This window comes from Lithobates pipiens, unplaced genomic scaffold (assembly GCF_037356315.1).
Source record: "Lithobates pipiens isolate NorthernLeopardFrog02 unplaced genomic scaffold, aLitPip1_a1.2 Scaffold_23, whole genome shotgun sequence".
Taxonomy (NCBI): domain Eukaryota; kingdom Metazoa; phylum Chordata; class Amphibia; order Anura; family Ranidae; genus Lithobates; species Lithobates pipiens.
The window spans coordinates 101840535-101859166 of NW_027507785.1; the positions used below are offsets into that span (position 1 = coordinate 101840535).

The 18632-nt window shown below is 44.4% G+C and overlaps 1 protein-coding gene across 1 annotated transcript in view; it reads left to right on the forward strand.

Annotated features, from left to right (window-relative positions):
* The window catches only part of SLC6A11 (solute carrier family 6 member 11), a 376923-nt gene that overhangs the window by 315450 nt on the left and 42841 nt on the right, over nucleotides 1–18632 (forward strand). The window contains exons 11-12 of the mRNA XM_077452108.1: nucleotides 2139–2276; nucleotides 9728–9830. Coding sequence (XP_077308234.1) covers nucleotides 2139–2276; nucleotides 9728–9830 — 241 coding nt within the window. The remainder of the gene's footprint in view (nucleotides 1–2138; nucleotides 2277–9727; nucleotides 9831–18632) is intronic.

Here is an 18632-nt window from a genome sequence, read left to right on the forward strand (position 1 = left end):
GGTGGGTGGATGAAACCTGCCTTTTAGTTACCCAAAGCTACAAGTTTTATTTGTACACCATTACAACCTTCTAGCTGTCAACCTCCTAGCGACCAATGACATCATTAGTTGATAAGAAAGATGTCAGTTGTCTGCATATCATCCTTGTTTGACTCTCCCTTCTCTCCATCAGCTTGGGGTCACATTAGGTAGGTGATGAAGAAAAACCGAGGGAGAAGAGAAACATAGCCTGTACCAGTTTGCAAAAGTGTATTTGCTTTGGAAGACTAAATCACCTCTAACATTGGGTGTCCTACATGTATTGATGTTGCTGCATTATGTAAAACTATTAGAATGGAGCGCATTTGGCGCAATAGAAATCCCATATAAAATCAAATCAAATTGTTTTTACATTTTAGATTGGGGTGCTTTAAGACATCATTTTGGGGGGTGCTTCGAGATTGTCCATAATTTTAAAGTGTGCCTTTACTGAAAAAAAAGCTTGAGAAACATTGGTCTAAACATCCTAATGTGTATTGACACAGGATAACATTGAGCTGCTTCTACAGGCAAAACACAAAACTCCTGTAGAAGCAGTGGCGTAGCGTGGGTTGTCAATGGGGCAAGGCAAGTATTTAGTGCCCCCTAACATGTGGACTTTTAGCACTCCCTTCCCTTCCTACAATAATACTGACCAGCCTGATTCCTACACTGACCACTACACTGACCTATCTGATTCTTACACTGACCTACCTGACCACTAAACTAACCTACCTGATTCCTACACTGACCTACTTGACCACTAAACTAACCTACCTAATTTCTACACTGACCTACTTGACCACTAAACTAACCTACCTGATTTCTACACTGACCTACTTGACCACTAAATTAACCTAACTGATTCCTACACTGACCTATTTGACCACTAAATTAACCTACCCAATTCCTACTCTGACCTAACTGATTCCTATACTAACCACTACACTGGCCTACCTGTCCACTACACTTACCTACCTGATTCCTACATTGACCTACCTGTCCACTACAATGACCACTACACTACCTTGACCACTACACTATCCACTACACTACACTGACCACTACACTGCACTGACTACTACAGTTCCACTACCCACTACACTGCACTGACTACTACACTACCACTACAGTACACTGACTACTACACTGACCACTACACTGCACTGACCACTACACTGCACTGACTACTACACTGCACTAACCAGTACACTACACTGACCACTACCCTGACCACTACCCACTACACTGACCACTACACTACCCACTACACTGCACTACCTACTACACTACAATGTCCACTACACTGACCACTACACTACACTGACCACTATCCGCTACACTGTCCACTACACTACCCACTGCACTGACAACTACACTGCACTGACCACTACCCACTACAACACACTGACCACTACACTATACTGTGCTGACCACTATACTACACTGACCACTACACAGCGTGACTCTAACTGCTTGTTTACTCTCTCTCTAGCTGGCTGCTTCTTCTCCCCAGACCATCCCCCCCCCCCCCCCCGGCCAGCAACATGACTTGTCTCTCATGAGGGAATCTCACCTGCTTTTTGTCTTCCATCTATGATTGATCTGCTCTGTCACACTGACAGACTGGCTGCCACAATGGGGAAATGATTGGAGATCCAGAGGAGAGGAGGATGAGGAAAAGAAGGCGGGCGGGTCACATAAAGGCAGAGGCGGGACTCCAGGAGCAACCTTTGCGCATTTGCCACCCGACATCGCGGACAGGCCAGCCCCGCCACTGCACATGACCCCATTCGCCCAATCACAGGGTGCTGGCCATCCTGCCTGAGATTGATTGAACATGGCGGCCAGAGTGCAGGGACAAAGTATATTGGAATTCGGACAAAGTAACACACAATGGCTTTGGATTTCACCCCCCAAAATGTTGCGCCCAGGGCCACAGCCCCCCTCACACCCCCCACACTACGCCACTGTGTAGAAGCAACATTTTTAAGCCCAGCGTGCATGGACCCTTCAAACATCCCCTAAGCACTTTTTTTAATAGTGAAAGTTTGTCAACTTTGCTATTTAGGAATTATGAATATCATTGGATATTAATAATACAATCTTTATACTTGCAGTTTGTGTGTGTAGAGAGCTTGGTAACTGCTGTGGTGGACATGTATCCAAAGATTTTCCGAAGAGGTTACAGACGAGAATTGTTAATCTTAGCACTTTCCATTGTATCCTACCTTCTTGGCCTCATAATGTTAACTGAGGTAAGATTATTTAAAAGGGTGTCTTTTTCAGTATTGTTCCAGTTTTTTTCCAATTCATATTGCAGTAGAATAGTCTGTAACATTAATTAAGCTGTTGTCTTTAACAAACAATAGTTCAGTTAAGTGTAAGATCATGTGGACTATGACGGGCAATAAACATTTCAACCTGATTACAATCTTTCTACTACAATTTTTATGTTGACCAAAACTCTATAATGCGAGGGCCTGTGTAAACAATGCATTCAATTTGTACGCATTCAAGTGGGCCTACACATAGTTTTTTTTTTACACACACATACATGATAGGTTGAACTGGATGGACTGGTGTCTTTTTTCTACCTCACCAACTAACATAGTAATCAGTTTATCAATATATTCACCCAAGATGTACACAGCTTTCATCCAATTTCCATATTTTACAAGTCAATTTGAGAAATGTGTGAATCTTGGGTTAAAATTGTGTAATTGTTGCTTTAAAAATGTGATAACAGGCCCAATAATTGTGTTATGTGGAGACGCCACTTCCGACAGGACAGTATTCCGACAGGCCAGTATGTCTCCCAGGCCACACCCCATGATGTGTTTTGCTCCGTCCTCTTGGCTTATTCATAGAGGTCTATGGAATCAGGTTGTAGTGTTATCAGTTTAGGAGACATATACAGAAAGTGGTGAATGATAAATGTGCCGATCATTCACTGGTTTTCAGCTAGATGTCCGGGGTTCTGCAAATACATAGTTACATGGTCAGTCTGGCTGAAAAAATACACAAGGTCATCTAGTTCAACCAATGGAAGAAAAAAAGAAATAACTAAACATATATATATTGTGAGGGGTTAGCTCGGCAGCGGGTGTGTATGACCCCCTGGATGGGTTCACAACACAAAGTCAGGCACAGCAGACAGCGGTGTAGGTTCAAAAAACAAAAGATCCGGTTTATTTATGCTCCATGCAGTGATACATATAACAGCCAAACAAAATAAAACAAGAAAATAAATCCTGGTCAGCTTGACCTCTAACTACACACGTAGACTCCCTGTCTAACAACTGGGTACAGCCTTGTGCTGCCCCAGTCCCTGTCTCTATTGTAGGGGTTTGCCACACAGGCGTTAACTCACCGCACAGAACAGATCTCAGACTCCCCAGTCTATACACACAAAACTGGTTCCAGGATGGAGCATCTCCCTATGCATGCTGGGGTTTTTTGTAGAGGTCTTAATGAGCCCACTTACTACAGCTGGGCTCATTAACTCTTCCCCTCTAATTGTAAAAGTCTGCATAAAGCCTGAATCTAGGACACACATATTTCCCATCCTGGATACAACCAGGTGATTTTACCTGCGTGCTGCCACATACCCCCCCCTCTTGTTTCAACCTTGGGGTTGTAACACAAGCAGCCAGACACGCATGTATCCGAGACAAAGCATCCACATTCCCCATTTTAACACCAGGGCGATGCTTAACTGTAAAGTTAAATTCTTGTAGGGCCAGGAACCACCTATTTACCCTTCTATTGGTCTCCTTGTTTTGAGCCATCCACTTTAAAGGAGCGTGATCAGTCACCAGGTCAAAGTGCCTACCTAGCAGATAGTACCGTAGGGAATCTAGAGCCCACTTCACTGCTAAACATTCCTTCTCAATCGTGGAGTAATTTACCTCATGGGACTTCAACTTCCTGCTGAGGTAAATGACTGGGTGCTCTTCCACGTTCCAGACCTGGGATAACACTGCTCCTAACCCAACGTCTGATGCATCAGTTTGTACCACGAAGTCCTTAGAGAAGTCTGGTGAGTACAACACTGGCTGGCTACATAAGGCTGTTTTTAAGGACTGAAATGCTTCTTCAGCCTCTGGGGACCATTTAACCATGACCGACTCTTTCCCTTTCGTCAGGTTGGTGAGGGGCACAGCCTGAGAAGCAAAATGGGGAATGAATCGTTGATAATAGCCAGCGATTCCCAGAAAGGCTCGTACCTGTTTCTTGCTGTTGGGACGTGGCCAACTCTGTATGGCCTCGACTTTATTGACTTGGGGTTTTATCACCCCCCTCCCAATAGTGTACCCAAGATATTTGGCCTCCTCCTGTCCAATGGTACACTTCTTTGGATTGGCCGTAAACCCAGCTTCCCGGATAGAGTCTAGGACTGCTTGTACTTTTGGCAAATGTGAGACCCAGTCTGTGCTATGGATAATCACATCATCCAGGTAAGCTGCAGCATATTTCTGATTGGGCCTCAGAATCTTATCCATTTTCCGCTGGAATGTTGCCGGTGCATTCTGTAACCCAAACGGCATTCTCTTATATTGGAATGCCCCATCTGGGGTTACAAACGCAGTTTTCTCCTTGGCCGACTCGGCCAGGGGAATTTGCCAATACCCTTTGGTGAGATCAAGAGTTGTCATATATCGGGCTGTTCCCAGCCGGTCAATCAACTCATCTATACGCGGCATGGGGTAGGTGTCAAATTTTGTAACTTTATTTAATTGTCGAAAATCGTTACAAAACCGCCAGCTCCCATCAGGTTTGGGCACTAGTACGATAGGACTGGACCAGTCACTCTGGGACTCCTCTATCACACCCAAATCCAACATCCTTTGAACCTCCCCACGTATTGCCTCCCGTCGGGCCTCTGGTATTCTATAAGGTTTTAGTTTTACCCTTTCTCCTGGCGGGGTGATAATGTCATGCTCTACGCCAGATGTTTGTCCCGGAAGCTCAGAGAAAATCTCTTTGTTACGAAGTACAAACTCTTTAACCTCCTGTTGTTGGGCTTTCGATAAGGAGTCTGCTATTCCAACCTCAGGAACTAAGCAATCAGGCTGTACTTGTGACAAAGTCTCTGCGACTAGGGATTCCCTATCCCTCCAGGCTTTCAGCAGATTGACGTGATAGATCTGCTCCGGCTTTCGCCTCCCTGGCTGTCTAACCCTGTAGTTCACCTCACTAATTTTTTCAATTACTTCATATGGACCTTGCCATTTGGCCAGAAATTTGCTTTCAACCGTAGGGACTAGCACCAAGACCCTATCCCCCGGGGAAAAAGTACGTGTCTTGGCCCCACGGTTGTACACTCTCTGCTGTGCTAACTGCGCTTGGGTTAAATGTTCCTTTACAATTGGCATTACCTGTGCAATTCTATCTTGCATCAGGGCAACATGCTCAATCACACTCCTGTGAGGAGAACTCTAATTTTCCCAAGTTTCCTTGGCGATATCCAGCAGCCCTCTTGGGTGTCTCCCATAGAGCAACTCGAAGGGTGAGAAACCCGTAGAGGATTGGGGTACCTCCCTAATGGCAAACATCAGATAGGGTATTAGACAATCCCAATTCTTTCCATCTCTATCCACCACCTTCTTTAACATTTGTTTTAGGGTTTTGTTGAATCTTTCAACCAACCCATCTGTTTGGGGGTGATACACAGATGTACGCAATTGCTTCACTTTGTACAACTTGCATAATTCTTTCATAACCCGGGACATAAAGGGTGTACCTTGGTCCGTAAGCAGTTCCTTACAAATACCCACGCGGCTAAAAACAAGAGATAGCTCTTTGGCTATGGTTTTGGCCGAGGTATTTCGAAGAGGAATTGCTTCCGGATAACGGGTGGCATAGTCCAATATAACCAAAATGTACTGATGCCCCCTAGCGGACTTCATTATCGGACCTACCAAATCCATTGCGATCCTTTCAAAGGGGACCTCAATGATAGGAAGAGGTACCAGCGGGTTACGGAAATGTGGCATAGGTGCCGACTTCTGACACACAGGGCAGGAGGAACAATAATTTTCTGTTTCCTTCATGACCCCAGGCCAATAGAATCTCTGCAGTACCCTCTCTCTGTTTTTTTCGGTCCCCAGATGACCTCCCAGAATGTGCCCATGGGCCAATTCTAACACCAACTTCCTGTAAGGTTTGGGCACCACAAGTTGCTCAATGGTTTCTTCTGCCCTTTGAGCCACTCGATACAGCAGGTCCCTTTCCACAGTGAAGTACGGGTAAGTGCAAGTCTTATCTGGGTTCACTAACTCGCCATCTATTTTCACCACATTTTCCCGTGCCTTTATTAGGGTGGGGTCTTTTAACTGTTCTGTGGCAAAATTTTCCCTGTGAACCTCAAGATCCGAAAACTCCACAGACGGCATGTTTTCATCTGAGGATGTTGGCTCCTCCCCAGTTTCTCGAGTTTCCCCCGCCAATACCGACAAGGGAAATTCAGGAGAGTCCTCACCACTCCCAGAGGAATTCTGGTCATCTTCCTGGTCTATAGGGGCACCAGTGGGGGGCTCAGGACAATCCCAGAGTTCCCAAAATTTTGGAAAATCCCTTCCCACAATAGCATCATGTGGTAAGTGAGACACTAACCCCACCTGATGAGAGAGGTTACCTTTGGGGGTCTCAAAAAACACTGAAGTTACAGGATACTCTCGGGTGTCCCCATGCACACAAATAACAGCCACCCTGTTCTTCCCAGAGACCTCTGTAGTAACTAATTCAGCTTTTATCAATGTTACCAGGCTACCTGAATCTAGCAACACATCAACATGCCTACCATTAATACACATTTTACATAAATGTCTCTCAGGTCCCCGAATGGCAGTGCATGCAACTGTCGCAAACAGTGACTGACGTCTCTCCCTTATAAAGTCACATTGCATAGGCTCATCCACAACTGGGCAATTGGCTGCAATATGTCCCTCTTGCCGGCAGCGGTAGCAAATAATCTTTTTCGCTGCCTCTTGCAGCATGGGCTTCCTGGGCTGCTCCCGCCAGACCTTAGGTAGAACTCCCACCCTCTCACTCTCTCCACCCTCACCCCTTGGAGTCATCTTACCCGCCACTGGGGATGATCTGGTCTTAGGGGGGAAAGTCCGTGAGTCCCTGGAAGAGGTGGTCAGGTTCTCTGTAGCCAAGTACCTCTCAACCAGATCCACAAGTTTATCTGCATTTTCTGGGTCTCCATGGCTTACCCATTTTTGGATGGCAGTAGGAAGAGCTCTCAGGAAACGATCCATAACCACACGTTCCACAATGTTTGGTGCAGTCAAAGTCTCTGGCTGCAGCCACTTCCTGCTCAGGTGAATGAGATCATACATTTGAGACCTGGGAGGTTTTCCAACCTGAAAAGTCCAGTTATGCACACGCTGAGCCCGGACGGCCAGGGTGACACCCAGCCGTGCCAATATTTCTGCTTTTAGCACCACATAGTCTTTTGCTTGGTCAGGCTCTAGGTCATAATAAGCTTTCTGCGATTCCCCAGTTAACAGAGGGGCCACCAGTCCAGCCCATTGCTCCTTAGGCCACTTTTCCCTTTCAGCAGTCCTTTCAAATGTGGTCAAAAACACCTCCGGATCATCCTCTCCAGTCATTTTTGTCAGTAAACGGCTCACACCAAAGGATGCGGTATTATTGTACCCACTTGCTTCATTGGTCTGCGGACGTTGCTGTATTAATGTCTCTATTTTCTGTTGAAAATTCTGCTCTTGCTTCTGCAACAGGTCTATGAAGCGGGCTTCAGATCGCTGCTGGGCTTGTTGCTGAGCTTCCAAACTCTGCTGGTGAGCCTTCTGCTGATTTTCCAAACTCTGCTGCAAAGTTGCATTTATCTGCTGCTGGGCTGCAAGGCTCTTTTGTAAACCTGCATTTGTTTGCTGTTGATTTGCATTTGCTTGTTGCTGGTTTGCATTTGCTAGAGCCAGCTGTCTCAGTATCTCCTCCATGCTGGCCTTAACAAAAAAAAAAAAAAAATGCCAAAATTCCCCACCAACTGTGAGGGGTTAGCTCGGCAGCGGGTGTGTATGACCCCCTGGATGGGTTCACAACACAAAGTCAGGCACAGCAGACAACGGTGTAGGTTCAAAAAACAAAAGATCCGGTTTATTTATGCTCCATGCAGTGATACATATAACAGCCAAACAAAATAAAACAAGAAAATAAATCCTGGTCAGCTTGACCTCTAACTACACACGTAGACTCCCTGTCTAACAACTGGGTACAGCCTTGTGCTGCCCCAGTCCCTGTCTCTATTGTAGGGGTTTGCCACACAGGCGTTAACTCACCGCACAGAACAGATCTCAGACTCCCCAGTCTATACACACAAAACTGGTTCCAGGATGGAGCATCTCCCTATGCATGCTGGGGTTTTTTGTAGAGGTCTTAATGAGCCCAGTTACTACAGCTGGGCTCATTAACTCTTCCCCTCTAATTGTAAAAGTCTGCATAAAGCCTGAATCTAGGACACACATATTTCCCATCCTGGATACAACCAGGTGATTTTACCTGCGTGCTGCCACAATATATATATATGTATATATATATCTCTCTATATATATATATATATATATATATATATATAATCCCATACCCACAGTTGATTTAGAGGAAGGCAAAAAAAAGAAAAAATACAGCAAAGCATGATCCAATTTGTTCCAGCAGGTGAAAAAAATCCTTCCCGATCCTCCAAGAGGCAATCGGATGTTCCCTTGATTAACTTTACCTATAAATGTTAGTACCCAGTTATATTATGTGTATCTAGGAAAGAATCCATGCCTTTCTTAAAACAATCTACTGAGCTGGCCAGGACCAGCTCTTGAGGGAGTCTATTCCACATTTTCACAGCTTTTACTGCGAAGACGCCTTTCCATATTTTGAGATGAAATCTCTTTTCCTCCAGACTTAAAGAGTGCTCCCCTTGATCTCCTCTTCTCAAGAGAGAATAAATTCAGTTCAGCTAATTGTTACTTATAGAGGAGGATACATAGATACAGTGAAGCCAACATCTTCTTACTTTTTATACACACATATAGATAGATAGATAGATATATAGATAGATAGATATCTATAGATCTCTATCTATCTAATGCAGCCATGATGAGGGGTGATTTGGGGTGTAACATGTAACAACTGACTCCCTTATATAGACATTTAAAGCCGGACTGCACTGCGGAAAAAAATATTAAAAGCCAGCAGCTACAAATACTGCAGCTGCTGACTTTTAATAAATGGACACTCACTTGTCCCAGGGTCCAGCGATGCCGGCAGCTGAGGCCGATCGATCGCTCGGCTCTCGGCTGCTGCCGCTACCATTCTAGGTGAGGGAAGTGAAGCGGCTTCACTTCCCGGTTCCCTACTGCGCATGCGCGAGTCGCACAGCGCAATAGGAATTGTCCGCGCTGTCTCTGGGACCCGTGTGTGTCCCAGCAGATAGCGCGCAGGGACAGGAAGAGGCATAGACTCCCGTGGGAGTCTATGCCCGGGAGTGGGTGTAAATACCTGTCTTTGACAGGTATCTGTACCCCCCTCCCCCCTGAAAGGTGCCAATTGTGACACCGGAGGGGGAAGGGTTCCGATCAGCGGAAGTTCCACTTTAGGGTGGAACCCCGCTTTAATGAATTGGCTTGAAGGGATAGTAACAACAATTTGCATACGTAATCTTTTTTCTTTTCTTTGTTTTAAGGGAGGAATGTACGTCTTCCAGCTTTTTGACTCATATGCAGCCAGTGGAATGTGTCTCCTGTTTGTTGCAGTGTTTGAATGTATCTGCATAGGCTGGGTTTATGGTAAGTAAATGTGGCATCTGCATCAGATTGACATAATATACTGTATCAATCAGTTCTCCTACTTGTTCTGCCTGTCACAGGGGAATAAATATAGAACAACGGATGCCTTTAAAATAAATGTGTAGTGGTATTCTACATACTGTCTTTTTTATTTATTATAGTCAGAAATTTAAAAAAAATTTTGTCAGTTAACCGCTTGACCTCCAGAGAATTTACCCCCCATTCATGAGCAGGCCCATTTTTTGCAAAACAGCATTGCTCTACAGTACTTTAACTAACAATTGCACGGCCATGCAATGCTGTGCCCAAATAAAAGTGATGTCCTTTTTCCCCACAAATAGAGCTTTCTTTTGGTGGTATTTGATCACCTCTGTGTTTTTTATCTTTTGCACTATACACAAAAAAAGACCGTCAATTTTGAAGAAAAAAAATAATAATTTTTACTTTCTGCTATAAAACCTATCCAATAATAAAAATTAAAAACACAGAATTTCTTCATAAATGTAGGCAAATATGTATTCTGCTACATATTTTTGGTGAAAAAAATCTCAAATAGGGGAAAATGTACTGGTTTGCACAAATGTTATAATGTCTATAAACTATGGGATATTTTTATTTATGTTAATTTTTTTACTAGTAATGGTGGTGATCAGCTTATGGCGGGGTTGTGATATTGTGGCAGGTAATCTGACACTAACGGAGAATTTTTACACTTTTTGAGGACCAGTGGCAGTAATACAGTGGTAAATGCTAAAAAAAATATGAACTGTCACTGTACTAATGACACTGGCTGGGAAATGGTTAACATCAGGGACAATCAAAGGGTTAACTGTGTGCCTAGCCTGTATTTTACTATACTGTGTGAGGTGCTTTTACTGATGGAAGAAATGGAATTGTGCAGGGAAACAAATTCCATTCCTCCCCTCCTGTCAGAATAGCAATCTTCCTTGTTTACATAGGCAGATTGCTGTTCTGTCTCTCTGCCTAACCATCAACAGGTGGTGGAGAACATCACAGTGGAAGCGAGCCATTGGCAACGCGCATGGGCGCCCCCTACCCTTAAGAGTCGGATCACACACACATATATATATATATATATATATATATATATATATATATATATATATTTATGGTCGAAGCCCTATGGCCGATACGGATATGAACAAATAGACTTGCCATAAGATTTACAACATGAAAGGGACCTGAAGTGTGCCCTGGTTTGATGGTCGGTATACCAAAATAAGGGGGCATACCCTAGATTAGAAATGAATATTTTGTGAAGAGAAATTAATTTGAGAAATGCCCTGAAAAGGGGATGGGAGGGTGGGTGCCGTGCACAGGAAACCGACAAAGACCACAGGCGAGCGGGCTGGTTAAATACCCCCCAGGCTCCTCCCATAAATTCAGGCCACCATACTGGCCTTCCTACTTATGGTCGAAGCCCTATGGCCGATACGGATATGAACAAATAGACTTACCATAAGATTTACAACATGAAATGGACCTGAAGTGTGCCCTGGTTTGATGGTCGGTATACCAAAATAAGGGGGCAAAAACATTCAGGTAGGGGTGTAGTTTTATTAATTTTAGCTTCATTAGTTGAGCAAGTTTGGTGAATGCTTGTGCCATTTCCACCCGAGGATTGGGGATGTACCGGGCGAGGTAGGCAGGGTTCCAACTGCTTAGTCTCTTAATGACGTGACTTGGGACCCATGCCAAGATGCTGCCAAGGGTGCTCCAATACTAAAGAGTGACCACGGTACGGACCGGGGTCGAGGTGTAGACTGCGTAGAAGAACCCGACGTGTTTGGAAAACTGGCAGGTACACAAGTGTTAGCACGAAAAGGCAACAGGGTACTAGAGTTTATGCGTTCCGGTAGGAGTGACAGTAGGTGGTCGACCATGGTTACTCGACACCAGGCACTGTTTGTTCTATAGAATTGGACGTCTATCCTGGAGCCAGATTGCTGGGTTTTAGATACTGCAAGGTGGAGGATGAAATGGTGTTGGTAGCGAGCCAAGCACTACGCAGAACTTGGCCTGCGGGATTGCTGAAGGTGAACTTGCTGGGCCATCAGAACCTGTAGTAGGCTAAGTAACTGGTTGTTTGTATGAGCAGGCTGGGCAGAAGGCCAAATTGCGAACTAGTGAGATAGTAGACCTGTCCCAGAAGATGACAGCCTGGAATGAACATACAATGGACATTAAACTGGTGCCGCCAAGATAACTACAGCAGTCTGCGCAGGAAGGACATAACCGAGAGCGGTCCAGACCTGGCTTCATCAACAATATCAACCTCGGCCCAGTTGTCGGTGGTGAAAGCCACGGCCTGTCTTGTCCTGACATGACCCCAGAGTCAAGAGGCTGTCATGACCGGGTATAGCTTGAAGAGGGAGGAAGTCCAGGTAAAGCCGGGGTTTAGGAGTATCCCTGATGCCATGGTTCTGTAAACCAGTGGTGGCCAAAAATTGCAGCGAAGCCTGTGGAGGCTGCGGCATCTGTCACTACCAGGGGTGACAGAGGCATCGTAGATGGTATAAACCTCGCTATACCAATCCATACAGTAAGGAACCTTCCGACATTGATAGGTCTGCTATTGCCACGGCATCTAAATTAAGGATCTGAGAGGGGTCGTGTGTCCGTGAGAGGAAGATCAGGAGGCGTGATATAAAGATTGACCCTGGGAAATGGCCCGTATTGCAGATTTGAGCATTCGTCAGGTGGTGTCTGTGTAGAACCTGGCTACCAGTGCTACTAATGATAAATTGGCTAGGCCATGGAAAACCACAAAGGGCCAGGTAGATGGCTGCTTGGATGACTAGACTGGGGAATGTGCAAGGATTTTATGTGTCCCTAAAGACGGCAGTTGTGATGGGCGAGCATTTGCCGTTGGCTATGGGCTGATGCCTCTGGATGTCTCGTAGTGGGGATCTTACTGTATGGGCCGTAAAGACAGATGGCTCTCCGGGTCCTGTAAGGATAAGAAATGCTGAACGCTGGCTAGGTATAGCCTGACCGTGTTACGGGAAGAAGCCAGTTGCGTGTCAACACGATCCTGGTGCAGGACGGAAGTTGAACTCAACTGTCCTAAGGGAGAGATGACAGACAGGAAACGGTGAGTGGCTTGTAAGAAAAAGCCACAGGAGACAAGTGGCCAATTAAGTGCTGCTGAAAATGACGTGTAGCCAGTTTGTGTGCCACTGAGAATGTGCTTGCAAAAGAATGATTGCAAGAAGTTATGCTAAGTCGCGTGCCTTGGCATGATTGCAAAAGTTGTGTTTAAACGTGTGCTTGCGACAATTGCGCGGGAGTTTGTCACTGGAGATGTGTTTGTAGTGACTGTGAGAAATTTGTGTTACCGCATGTGCTTGCGAAGACTGCAGGAGTTGTGCTTGAACGTGTGTTTGGATGCGTGCTTGCAACAATTGCAAGATGTTATGCTAGGATGCGTGCCTGCCACGATTGCAAGGAGTTACACCAGGATGGGGGCTTGCCATGATTGTAAGGAGTTATGCCAGGATGCGTGCCTGCAACGATTGCAAGGAGTTATGCCAGGATGCGTGCTTGCAACGATTGCAAGGAGTTATGGTAGGATACATGGGTAGCCAGGTCGAAAAAGACAGAAGTCCATCCAGTCCAACCACAAATCAAATAAATAAAGTATCGCACAACCCAACATACCCACTTCTACACCCACAGCTGATCCAGAGGAAGGCAAAAAACCCCAGCAGAGCATAGTCCAATTTGCTACAGCAGGGGAAAAAATTCCTTCCTGATCCCTCAAGAGGCAATCGGATTTTTCCCTGGATCAACTTTAGCTATAAATATAAGTACCCCGTTATATTATGTACATTTAGGAAAGTATCCAGGCTTTTCCTAAAGCAATCTATTGAGCTAGCCAGAACTGCCTGCTAGCAATGATTGCAATAAGTTTGTGCCTGGACATCTGCTTGCAACGATTGCAAGAGGTCTATGCTCGAATGCATGCTTGCAATGATTGCAAGAGGTCTATGCTTGAATGTGTGCTTGCAATGATTGCAAGAAGTCTATGCTTGGATGCGTGCTTGCAACGATTGCAAGAAGTCTACGCTTGGATGCCAGCTTGCAACAATTGCAAGAAGTCTACGCTTGAATGCGTACTTGCAACGACTGCAAGACGTCCATGCTTGAATGCGTGCTTGCAATGATTGCAAGAAGTCTATGCTTAAATGCGTGCTTGCAACGATTGCAAGAAGTCTATGCTTAAATGCGTGCTTGCAACAATTGCAAGAAGTCTATGCTTGGATGCGTGCTTGCAACAATTGTAAGAAGTCTACACTTGGATGCGTGTTTGCAACGATTGCAAGAAGTCTACGCTTGAATGCGTACTTGCAACAACTGCAAGACGTCCATGCTTAAATGCGTGCTTGCAACGATTGCAAGAAGTCTGTGCCTGGAAATGTGTTTGCAATGATTGCAGGGAGTGTATGCTTGGGTGCGTGCTAGCAGCGATTTGCAAGAAGTTGTTTCTTGGATGTGTATGGAATGAGTATCGAGTTGATCGCATGAAATAAATCTGATGAACCGTTTTATAGTGTATGAATTTAATCTAATATAGATCAGACCGTGGAGAGTACAAAATGAACACGGGACGAATTGATTTGCCGCTGAGGCGACTGGAATTGAAACGGGTTGTAGTGTGTATGAAAATGAAACTGAGACGAATCTTTGTAACTATATGTAACAAATCCTGATAGGAACCGGTCGTAAGATGTATGAAAGGAAACCAACATGCATTGGATTGTGCGACTATCAGGGGGAGTAGCAGTGAGATGAAGGTTTTTAACAAACGAATCGAGACCCTCGGCTGAACTTTGAAGCACGAAGGATCGATGTATAGTGAGTTTCGGACTTGGAGGAATGACAGGCAACATGCGAACGATACCTGTAATGCTGAAATGACGGGTGCGAAACAATGTATTGGTATGAGTGGATCAGACTCAAGTGACAAGTGTGTGAAATGAATGAGTGAAATGTCTGCCGTGACATAGGCTGACAGCGATAAACGACGTTTCAGACGATAAGTGACGAGTTGAACTGTGGTGAAATGCGACCGAGCCAATTGGGAACAAAACAACTGGAGCACACCGGAACGAATCGGTGCATGTCGGATGCGACCGATTCGAATCGGGGCACGGTATATGACGGTCAAATTAATGAAATATCTGTTATGACAGAGGCATAAGTTGGTCGTGCCGTGACTGCGACTGATGATGAACCGAACTCTGGAGCATGCACTGAAATGAGGCTAAAGCACTGGGGCACACCGTAACGAATTGGTGCATCACGTATGCAACTGGATTCGAAACGGAGCGCGGTATGTGGCGGTGAAATTATTTTGATTGCCATGACAGAGGCACGAATCGATCATGCCGCTGTTGCGACTGACCGTTAATCGTGCATGCTCTGGAGCATGTACTGAAATGTGGCTGAAATACCTGTGGCGCGCCAAGACAAATTAGTGTACGATGCGACTGGATTCGTATCGGAGCGTGATACGTGACAGTGAAATGATTTCCCATGACAGAGACATGAATCAGAGAACCGAAACCTGCAACCGATAATGAATCCTGACTCTGGAGCATGTACTGAAATGAGGCCGTAAGCAACTTGGGCACATCGGAATGAATTGGTGCATCACGGATGCCACTAGATTCGAATCGGAGCGCGGTAAGTGACAGTGAAATGAGTGACAAAAGTTTGCCATGACAGAGGCCTGAATCGGTCGTGCCGCAATTGCGACTGACCACGAACGGGACTCTGGAGCATGTACTGAAATGGGGCCGAAAAATACCTGGGGCACGCCGGGACGAATTGGTGCATCGTAGATGCGACTGGATTCGTATCGGAACGTGATACGTGACAGTGAAATGATTTCCCATGACAGAGGCACGAATCGGTGCGCCGCAACCTGCGACTGACAACGAACGGGACTCTGGAGCATGTACTGAAATGAGGCCGAAAAATACCTGGGGCACGCCGGACAAATTGGTGCATCATAGATGCGACTGGATTCGTATCGGAACGTGATACGTGACAGTGAAATGATTTACCATGACAGAGGCATGAGTCGGTGACTCAACAAATGGGACTCTGGAGCATGTACTGAAATGAGGCCGAAAAAGCAACTGGGGCGCACCGGGACGAATTGGTGCATTGTGGATGCGACTGGATTCGAATCGGAGTGCGGTAGGTGAGAGTGAAATGATTTGAAATTATCTGAAATGGTTCGGCTTTGACATGGCACTGACCAGTGCCCATCAAATCCATGAGAAACAACGATTAGTCTGTGAAGCATAAAACAGTGAGACACGCCTAAACAAAGCTGTGTCTTTGCGTCGGTGTGAGGTACACAAACACAAAAGAAATGTTTGGTATGATAACGTTACATGTAGTATACAGACGTCGCGGCTGTGTGTAGGGTTTTACGAATAACTCGTAAGTTTGATATCGAGGTTTAGTGACGAGACATTTACAATGTATGAAATGACAAGTCAACCGAAAAAAACCCTACCTGCGACAGCCGAATCGACGCGTTAGTACGTGAATTGCAAACGGGAACGAGGACCTCGGACAACTACGAAACGGTAACTCACGGACGCTAATGAGTTTCGAAGAGTCGGCCTAGTGAAGTCGTACCGCGCACAGGAAACCGACAAAGACCACAGGTGTGCGGGCTGGTTAAATACCCCCCAGGCTCCTCCCATAAATTCAGGCAACAATACTGGCCTTCCTACATATACTGTATATGTGATCCAGCGAACAGTTGCCACCCTGTAGCAGTAAAACTGCTATAGAGCAGACTTTAAGTGGTTAAATATGAACTATTGAATATTATTATGTAGTCTTCTATTCAGCCAGTGAGTGGCGCTCTACTTCTTCTTTTCATATGTAAAGTATAGTACTCAGTTATGAATAAAGCTTTTACTTACAGAACTCAATGATTCATCACAGCAGTGCCTCATCCCTTATCAGAGGTCTTATGCCCCGTACACACGGTCGGAAATTCAGACGGAACAGGTCCGATGGGATTATATTGTTGGAAAATCCGATCGTGTGTGGGCTCTATCGGACTTTTTCTGTTGGAAATTCTGACGGAAAAAATTGAGAGCAGGATCTCAAATTTTCCGACAACAAAATCCAATCAGACTTTTTCCGATCTTTTGTAGAGAATTCCGATCGGACAAAGTGCCACGCATGCTCAGATTAAATTACGAGACCAAAGCTATTGGCTACTAGCCTCTTCGGTGTCCCGTCGTACGCAATGAACGTCACCACGTTCCGAATGATCGGATTTTCCGACAACTTTGTCCAACCGTGTGTATGTAACAGATTTTGTGGTAGGAATGTCCGACTGTGTTTACGGGGGCTTAGGCTGGCAAATATAGAAACAATTCCTGATGAACTGGCTGAAATTCAAGATATGGGTGGCCCTGAAAGCACCACCTGGCTCAACAAACTTGATTTAAAAATGCACTGAGCCGGGTGAAAAATGATCAGCAAAACAGTGATTGCAGCACCACTGTACTACTGTAACCTATAAAATAAAATGAAAAATGTAAGTGCAGCGCTATTAATCTATCATGTGAAATATCGAGTGATATCAAATTATATTCAAATAAATAAATTGATATAATAATGTGTTCAATTAAAGTTCATATGCTGAAACTTTTCTGCGTTGAATTATTGTGACTTCTCAATTCATATTTTATCCACCACTCTGCAAATCGTGCCTTCAGCAGCTTATATACACACCTTCACTAGCTGTTATAACTACTCACCTCATACATGAGTCAGAAAGACTCAAAACAAGTTCTTTCTTTCAGCTATAGTCTCATCTCTTCCACATCCAACCAGCTACTCTGTATCCACTTTCCAATCAGTAGCCTCCCAGGGGGATCGCAAGAAAGATCTCTCTTATATATTGCCCCACTGCTTTTCTCCTTCCTTCACACCGGCATTATTACTCGGTATTCCTGATAGGATATGGCTCCACATTCATGCAACAATAAATAGAGGCTACATAGTGCTTTCTGTTTGCAACATTTATTAAAATTGCCCCAATTAAAAAAACACTTACAAGATATTCAGTTAAAACAAGCTCTGTATAGATATGTGCACACTGAAATAATTTTTTGGGGAATTTTGCTTTCGTCCGAAAAATACATTTATTTAGTTACTCCCGAAAATAGTTTTTTATTTATTTTGTTTAGTTAAAAAATGCATTCATCCGAAAATCAAAAAAAATTAAGGTCAAATCTGTCATTGAAGGCTTATGGTGTCTGTCGAATGTTCTAAGAAGATTCGACAGAACACATTATTATATCAATGTATTTATTTGAATATAATTTGATATCACTGGATATTTCACATGATAGATCAATAGCGCTATTTTTCATTTTATTTTATATGTTGGTATGGTGAGGTGAATTCACTGGAAGTGTACAGCAGCTGTAGAGTACTAATTAGTATACTTTATAGTTTATTTATAGTACATAACACTTTAGGTAGATGGCGCTAATTTTCAGAACAAATGGAGCTGCGCTGAAAACTAACAAATTTGAACATGCATCTATAAAGTGAAACAAAGCACGTATTAAAAATAAATAAATATAAACCACAATACACCGTAGTGCAATAACCCAAAAAATTGGTATAGAAAAATATATAAAACAAATATGATAAAAGACTATTATTAATAATAATACAAATAGTGATATTAATAGTAGAAAGAGTCCACTCCTTAAGGCTAGGTTCACATTG